An 8,909-nucleotide genomic window follows, 5' to 3' on the forward strand; every position below is an offset into this window, starting at 1 on the left:
AAATTTAATACTAACCATGATTTTGTTTTATTTTGTGCCCAAAAATTGTCAGGAAGTATATTTTTAATATGTTATGATCATAGGTTACCATGGTGTTCTTTCGGTATGGGAAAAAACAGTAGTTTAACAACATATACATAATTAAATACATGTTACTGATGTTTTTTGTATATTTTAAGTTAAAGATGGTTTCATTTGATATAAGTCCATAGTTAAAATATTTCCTATTTGAATTTTAAAGATTGAAATTAAATTGAAAATCACCTGTCGAAAACGTCAACTTGCAATTCTTCTTTTATTCCAATTAGACGATCTAAGACAACAGCTTATATACGTTAAAAGTGCGACCGTGGGGTAAGCAATCGATTTTTTCGTATGTACCCTTGTTAGTTTTTTTGTTTATTTTTTTTTTCGATAATTAAAGTTGTTTTGTATTGTTTGTTGTTAAAACCAAATATTTTTTTGTCTATCTGCAAGTAAGTTATCAAAAAATATAAAAACTTGACTTGTGTCTGTTTTGTGCTTAAATGACGAGAGTTTTTTGGAGTTTTAACTGTTGGAGTGAGTTGGCCTACCACTGTGATAAAATGTGTCTAAATAGTGCTATATTATTTTGACTGTTATGATAAAGATGATTTTGTTAGCAAATATAAATGTATATTGAAGACAAATAAAATATTTTATTCAACATGCTCCTAAATAATAATATGTAAGTGTTATGATTTTTCATTGAGCCCAAGTGTATTTGAACAAACAAACGAAATAAAGTTATACCGGGCATTAATTTGGATACTGGATGCAGCGTCTGATCATCCAGAAAGTTTAAATTCGTGTGTTAAAACTCACTTTTCAGACTCTATTCACCACTTATCTACACTAAGTACAATGCTGCATAGTCGAAAAAAACCTACAAAGCCACGTTTCCGGGAGGAAATTTTTCACTTCTTCAAGCTGCAACTCTTTAAGGAGGCCTTTCGCAATAAATCTGCAAATAATGAGTCTCAAAACCAACAAACAACTTCACAAAGTAAATGAATATGCACACAGAAGTTTACGGAAAAAACATTTGCTTATCCCTCGGCGACCATTTTCTAATGGGTATCAGCTAATTTTAAGAATTCGTTAGATTCACTAATTCATTCAATTATATAAAATAACATTTTCGGTGAATGTAAATTAGTACAATTGTAAAAGACTAACTATACTATTGGGAGATGTTCAAAATTAGTAAAAAAATACCAATATAATTGTACTGACTAAAACTTGGCTAGCAACATTGACATCATCGATAAATTTTTAGGTTAGCAAATATGAAGGTGAAAGAGAATATTTTATTTATTTAATTCGTTTGTTGTTGCAGTAAGTGAACAATTTTTAAAATGTTGAAAGATATAAAACATATTATTTTGATTTTATCTGGAAAAGGCGGAGTAGGAAAATCAACTGTTAGTACGCAGTTGAGTTTAACATTGAAAGAAAATGGTTTTAAAGTGAGTCTAGTTCTAATAATTCAAAAGATACAATTTAATTTTTTATTTTTAGGTTGGTTTGTTAGATATAGATTTATGTGGGCCAAGTGTTCCTTATTTATTGCAATTAGAAGGAAAAGATGTACATCAAGTGGAGGAAGGGTAAATTCTGTTTAGTTTAGATTTTTAGACCACAAAAATAAAAAATGAAGATAACTAACTATAGTAGTATCATATACTAATTTCTTTAATTAATGACCAATTTTAACCATTTAAATCCTAAAAATAAACTTATGTGTTTTAGGTGGGTGCCCGTATATTCTGATGAAGAGCAGAATTTAGCTGTTATGTCCATTGGCTTTCTTTTAAATAATAGAAATAGCTCTGTAGTCTGGAGAGGCCCAAAGAAGACTGCTATGGTAAAACAGTTTTTAACAGATGTTTGCTGGGGAAATCTTGATTACTTGATTATAGATACTCCACCTGGTAATTTTTCATAATCCATTACTTTTTCAGTATTCTCTTGGAGTGTATACAAAATTATTTCTATTATTTAAACACACTGTCAATAGTATTAAAATCATTTTTTCCATTACAACCATTGAAAAAGAAGAAAATTTATATTTCTGTATTAATATGCAAACAAGCAAATATAAGTTGGTTGAATGGAATAATGAAAAAAATAAACTTAATGAAAAAATGGGGAAATCTTTATTATATGTAAAGACTTTTTATCAATTTATGTACAAAAAAAGAATTTTAATTTTCAACTAACAGAACTCCAGTTAGGTTGACCATTTCACCAGACTGCCAAATCTGATGGATAGATGTATATTGTGTAAAGTTTTTGCATAGAAAATTTGACTGACTTTGTTATATAGATCATATATCTTTGCAGATAACATCATATTTTGACCTAAGTCCTTGTAGTATAAACCACATTTTTGGTTCATAAATCAATATGAGAGAGTTAGATCAGAAAAAAATCCATCATTTTTCAAAAAAGTAAATCAACCTAACAATTTCAAGATAACACCAAAGAAATAAATAATTTCATCACCAACAAGTTCAAAACTTATAAGAATTCGAAAAGGAGAAACTACATTGAATATTATTGATATCATCATCAAGTCTTTCAATATTTTGGATTATGACTATCACTTTTAGCTCATTAATATACTTTTTTTAATAAATCTTTATTTTTTATCTCGTCTTTTGGCTGCTTTTCTCTTTATTTTCCATTCCAATCATTTCGGTTCTGGCATTTTGCCCTCCAGTTCTCTATATGTTCTCCTCTATTTCGTTTCTCAAAGTCTTTCTCGGTCTGCCTCTTCTCCTTGGCCACAATGGGTCCATTGCATTATTATTTTGATCATTTTAGTTGGTTTTCTTCTCATTATATGTGCAGCCCAGTTGATTCTTTGGGCTTCTATGTATCTCACTATATTTTCTTTCCCCAGCTCTTTCTCTATTACTCCATATTGCTCTCCTTTCTCTCTCGTGTGTTATGTTTGGACCTGTTATAGTTCTCATTATCTTTCCATCTGTTCTTGTTTAGTTCTTATTCTTCCCTGTTGTTGATCACCATTGTTTCCATCGCATACGTGATTACTGGTCTTATTAGGGTTTTCTACATTTTTATTTTGTCTTGTTTGGTTATTTTTTTAATGGGTTTTAGTTTCTTCCAAAGGCTTGATAGCCTTTTTATATCCTTTCCTTTATCCTGTCTCTGGTTGTGTGACCCAACGTTATTCCAAGATAGTTAAAGGTAGATACTGTTTCAAAATTGATTTGTTAGTTTTTACTTGGTTTGCTCTCTCTTCTGCTTTCCCCCTATTTTCATATACAGGGTGTCCCACGACGAGTTAAAACTATCTTTCTATTGCAAAATACTTATAGTAAAATCATGAAAATTTCTACGTTTGGGTTTTCGGAAACGATCTTCTTAACTAAAATATTTTCAAAGATGGTCAGCTTCCGGCAGAACTGGAAATCGACTGTAACTTTGATATTTTAAATGGAACACTCTATACATTAATACATTTAATCTACGTAAAATTTTTGTATAGTTTTGTCTCCTTTTTTTGAAAAATGTATACTTTTTTGAAATATTAATTTTTTTGTAATAAATTTGACTGTTGTAGTCCCTTATAAATTATTTTTTTACAAGGATACCCTTAAAGATATGAAAATGGTTTCTGTTCTGTTGCTTTTAGCAAGATCAGACATATTTAAATCTATGTTGAAAAATTTTTCATTTTATACAGGGTGTGCATAAAAAGTGTTCAAAATTTAACTTAATAAATATCAAATTTCTCTATTTTTTAAATATAACCACCCGGTTTTTTCTATTTTAATGCATTCAGGGGTAAAAAGTAAGGTGAATTCATGTATACTTTCCTATACCTAAACCTTACCATTATCCAGATATTAAATGTTTTCTGTAAATTTTTAGAGATGCAGGTGTGGTCTTAATTTTATTTTGACCCGTTGATATAAGCACTAAGAAATAAAAAAGTATTTTTCTTTATCTTGTCAAATTCTGTAAAAAAATCAAATTGTATTTATTAATCCTATTCCAACTTTTAGTCGTTTCCCAGATATATGGGGCTTAAAATTATTGTATTTTTAACAAGTTTTAATTTTTTATATAAACATTTAGTAGGCTTTGTAATAAATGAAACTTATTTAACTGTCATTAATCAATTGTTGATACTTTCGAAAATCGTTAAAATGGATCGTTATCAATTTAATAACCGAGATTATGTAAAACCCAAACCTCCAAATTTTCGTGATTTTACTATAAGTATTTTGTCATATACAGTCTCATATATATATATATATATATATATATATATATATATATATATATATATATATATATATATATATATATATATATATATGAGATAAAAGTATCCACCTTTAATAACTTTTGTAATACTGGTATTTAGAAAAAATCCAAAAACACGTCAATTTATGTTGGAAGGGGCAAGCATTATGGCTTATTTAAACTTACTGGAAAAGCCACCCCCTCACCCCTAGCAGCATCCCTTTTATTTTTTTAAATTACTTTACATATTTTTTATGTAAAATTTGGATACTCCTCTTTGAGCTGATTTCAAAAATGTATAATACTTGTAGGTTAAAGTGGTTAGTTTATGAGATAAACAATTTTTCTTTTAAGAGCACAAATTTTACTTATTATTTACTTTCACTTTATTTGCCTGTACTAAAATGGGTTGTACAACAGTTCAAACTCTTTAATCTTTTTAACTGTTCTATTTATTATGAAGTTACAATAAGTGTTCAAAATGAGTACCATTCACTTCCATACAATGGTATAATCTATTTTGAAATGCCTCTCTGACATTGCTTAATACGGCTGGATTTAATTGTCGACATTCATTTTCTATTCTCTCTCGTAAATCATCCAGAGATTCTGGTTGGGTAGCATAAACTTTTGTTTTTAAATACCCCCATAAAAAGAAGTCTAGGGGTGTTAAATCCGGTGACCTAGGTGGCCACTCCATCATCTGTGCCCTTCTACCTATCCAACGAGCGGGGAATGTTTCGTTTAAAAATTGTCGGGCAGGCATAGCATAGTGTGGGGGAGCTCCGTCTTGTTGAAATACCAGTAAATCTTCGGAAAGGTTATCATCATTTTCTATTATTGTTGTAATACGTGGGTCAACCCCTTCCCTGAGTAACTCAAGATATGATTCACCATTTAAATTTCCGTTGATGAAGAAAGGTCCGACAATGTGGTCACCTAGAATACCACACCAAACGTTTAACTTTTGGGGATGTTGTGTATGGAATTCACGCATAATATGTGGATCACTTTCAGCCCAATATCTACAATTATGCCTACTTACTAAGCCATCAGAAAAGCAAATATTGTTTAACAATTGTGGATTGTTATTGATAATTTGCGTCATTGATTTGCAAAACTCTAGACGACGATCAAAATCATCTTCATTCAACTCGTGCACCAACTTAACTTTGTATGGGTGGTACTTGAATTTATGTAGAACTCGGAAAAATGTAGAAGATGAAACACCGATCGCTCTACTTATTGTTGACAACGATTGGGGTTGTTGAGCCTCTAAGCTGACTTGCCCTAAAATTGCCACTTGGATTGCTTCGTTATTTACGAGTCCCTCTCGCTTATGCACTTTATTGCAAACAGACCCTGTTGTGGTAAATTTCTCCATCAGTTGAATTACATACTTATGAGTTGCATGTCTTCCGTCATGTAATTCTTTAAATATTCTAGCAGCAGCTCTTGCACAATTATTATTTTGGTAGTATAAACCTACAATTTCAATTCTTTCTTGCAAAGAGTAAACCATTTCAGAGAAACAAAATAAATAATGTATCAAATTACACTATCAATAGTGACTACAAATTCTAGTTGACAATGTCAAACTTTAATAAAAAGTAGAGTTTTTTGTTGTTTGGATTTTTTAAGTAGAATAAATAGCACAGTTAAAAAGATTAAAGAGTTTGAACTGTTGTACAACCCATTTTAGTACAGGCAAATAAGGTGAAAGTAAATAATAAGTAAAATTTGTGCTCTTAAAAGAAAAATTGTTTATCTCATAAACTAACCACTTTAACCTACAAGTATTATACATTTTTGAAATCAGCTCAAAGAGGAGTATCCAAATTTTACATAAAAAATATGAAAAGTAATTTAAAAAAATAAAGGGGATGCTGCTAGGGGTGAGTGGGTGGCTTTGCCAGTAAGTTTAAATAAGCCATAATGCTTGCCCCTTCCAACATAAATTGACGTGTTTTTGGATTTTTTCTAAATACCAGTATTACAAAAGTTATTAAAGGTGGATACTTTTATCTGAAAAGCACTGTATATATATAAATATATATATATATATATATATATATATATATATATAAATATTTGTATATATATATATATATATTTGTATAATGAATAATTGTTGAAAAAAACTTGTCCTATTTTCATACCAAATCAAGAAAACTAATTAATTGCCACACTAAACTGAATGAATGTTTTCCTTTTTTTTTATAAATGTACTTTATCTCATTCTTGTACAATAATAAATGGTACGTTTGTTTATAAGAAATTTTTAATATATAATTTGAATTAATCCATTTGTATCAAAATCGTCACTGTTTCAGAAGATATTTGATATATATATATATATATATATATATATATATATATATATATATATATATATATATATATATATATATATATATATATATATATATATATCGATTGATGTGGCTATTAAACATATTTTTAAATTTTTTATTAATTAAATTAATTCCTTTTAATTTACAATTAAAAATTCAATAATCTCCTCTTTATAGGTACATCAGATGAACATATAACAGTTATGGAAAATTTAAAAACAGTCAAATGTGACGGTGCCATAATAGTGACAACTCCGCAACAAGTATCAATTGAAGATGTAAGGAAAGAAATAACCTTTTGTAGGAAAACTGGAATCCCCATTATAGGCTTGATTGAAAATATGAGTGGGTAAGTATAAATGAACAGTATTGTGCCCCTATTTTTTACAATTAGACTGTCCATCTACATTCTTTCAAATAGGTGATCATTGATTTTATTTTTCAGGTTTGTGTGTCCACATTGTTCTGACTGCACCAACATCTTCAGCAAAGGAGGTGGGGAATCTCTAGCCAAAATAACAAAAATTCCATTATTGGGGACATTACCAATAGACCCAAAAATTGGACAGCTACTTGGAAAATCTTGTGTTAAAGAATTTCCAGACTCGCCGATGTCAAAAGAGTTTAGCAATATCATGAGAAGGTTACAGATGAATAAATGATTATTTAGAATAAGTTGTATGTATTTTAACTCTCCCTGATACCGCCAAAGCCAGATTAAATATCAATACCTTGATATTTAATAATATATATGGTCAGGTGATATGTGCAAATGAGAAAGAGAATCTTTAATGGCTAGAAAACTTAAAGAAGAGTTCGAAATATGTGGTCTTCAAATCAATATTACAAAAACACATTATCTGTTTATTGCTGAAGAGACCACGGATCTTATTTTAGAAAATAATAAAACAGTAAAAAAATGTAATAGCTATTTAAGCGTAAATTTTGATAAGAAGAGAAGAGTTATGATGGCAGACAAAGAAAAATGAGAATATACGATACCATGATCAAAAGCACATTAATGAGACGTGGCGACTAAAAAAAACAATTTAAAAGGAAAATAGAAGCTGCAGAAATATGCGCAATAAGAAGGGCATCAAGATTGGAAAAAGTGACTAATGAGAGAATTAAGGAACAAATAAGTGTAGAAGAGACAGTTATAATATGTATAGAAAGAAATGATATGGTGGTAATGGCATGTTTACAGAATGACAGAAGCAAGATTACCAAAGAAAGTAATGAGATGGATAGGTATCACCAGAAAAGAGGAAGACCAAGGGAAGAAATAAAAAAATCAATAAGAAAGCAAGACTGCAGTACCATAAGTGAATTAAAAGGACTTAATTATTAGGACACTGGAGAAGCATTAGGTCAATATATTAACTCATTCAAGTTCGTCATATACATATTTTAGATACATTAATTGGAAAAAAATAGATAATGTGTAACTAGTGCGAAATGCCATTTCACATTACATAATATTAAACATAGTTTCTATGCAGTCTTTCGTGTAGGTTGTAGAAAATTGTATATTGTCCAACTTCCACAGAATATATAGTTTCCATATACACCATCTGTGCCTAACAATAGCAATATCAAAGTGAATTATTTATTTATATGACTATTACTGATGAGTTGTAACTAGAGAAATGATTCCAGTAGAAAAGATAATACCATAAAATTCAACTGAAATTAATTTAAATTACATTTTTAAACTCATTAAAAAAATACCTGATTTATGTTATTATCGAGGCTTCAATATCTTTTGTTCTGGGTGTTCTTGTAATCTTGCTCTAAAATATCTAGAGCTCTTTCTTCGGGAAGGATAACGTCTCGAAATATTCAAGTCATACGCAAAATTCAGAAAATTTTTCAGTCAAATAGTTATAATAATTATGTTAATGGATATAAATTTTAAATTATCATTTTAATCACAAACCAATTATGTAAATATGAAAAAAACTATTCCACACAGAAAATAATGTTTTTTAAGTGAATCACAATTTCATAAAAATTATTGGAAAGTGCAATTGTTACTAAGAACCTGTTTTTATTGTGAAAATGCTTATCTAAAACACTGTAATTATTTACACCTACAGATCACAATATTAAAAATTTGTACACTCAAATTCTCATTTAGAAAGTCTGCCAGCTTTTTATTTTACATAACAAAGATGCATAAAACTTTTCTATTTAGTAGAGAGAATTATATTTGAACGTATTAAATTCCCTCTACCCCTCAAAATAAACTTA

The 8,909-nt window shown here is 29.1% G+C and overlaps 2 protein-coding genes across 7 annotated transcripts in view; one reads left to right on the forward strand and one right to left on the reverse strand.

Moving 5' to 3' along the window:
- The window catches only part of LOC130448971 (intraflagellar transport protein 56), a 32,698-nt gene extending 32,269 nt beyond the window's left edge, over positions 1-429 (reverse strand). Inside the window, exon 1 of one of the 2 annotated variants that reach the window (XM_056786596.1) lies at positions 16-278. In XM_056786596.1, coding sequence (XP_056642574.1) covers positions 16-18 — 3 coding nt within the window. In that variant the 5' untranslated portion in view covers positions 19-278. Of the gene's footprint in view, positions 1-15 lie in introns of both variants that reach the window. The other variant, XM_056786597.1, reaches the window with a different exon arrangement.
- Positions 223-7,328, forward strand: LOC130448973 (cytosolic Fe-S cluster assembly factor NUBP2 homolog). 5 transcript variants are annotated; one of them, XM_056786605.1, is made up of 6 exons: positions 223-354; positions 1,361-1,490; positions 1,543-1,631; positions 1,774-1,955; positions 6,834-7,005; positions 7,102-7,328. In XM_056786605.1, exons 2-6 carry the CDS (start codon positions 1,380-1,382, stop codon positions 7,316-7,318), a joined length of 771 nt encoding a protein of 256 aa, XP_056642583.1. In that variant the 5' UTR covers positions 223-354; positions 1,361-1,379; the 3' UTR covers positions 7,319-7,328. The 5 variants fall into 5 exon arrangements, with proteins under 5 accessions (XP_056642583.1, XP_056642580.1, XP_056642579.1 ...); XM_056786602.1 differs by having other exon boundaries at positions 316-354; positions 1,301-1,490; XM_056786601.1 differs by lacking the exon at positions 223-354 and adding an exon at positions 549-709 and having other exon boundaries at positions 1,301-1,490.
- The last annotated feature ends 1,581 nt before the right edge of the window (positions 7,329-8,909 follow it).

This window comes from Diorhabda sublineata, chromosome 9 (assembly GCF_026230105.1).
Source record: "Diorhabda sublineata isolate icDioSubl1.1 chromosome 9, icDioSubl1.1, whole genome shotgun sequence".
Classification (NCBI taxonomy): Eukaryota; Metazoa; Arthropoda; class Insecta; order Coleoptera; family Chrysomelidae; genus Diorhabda; species Diorhabda sublineata.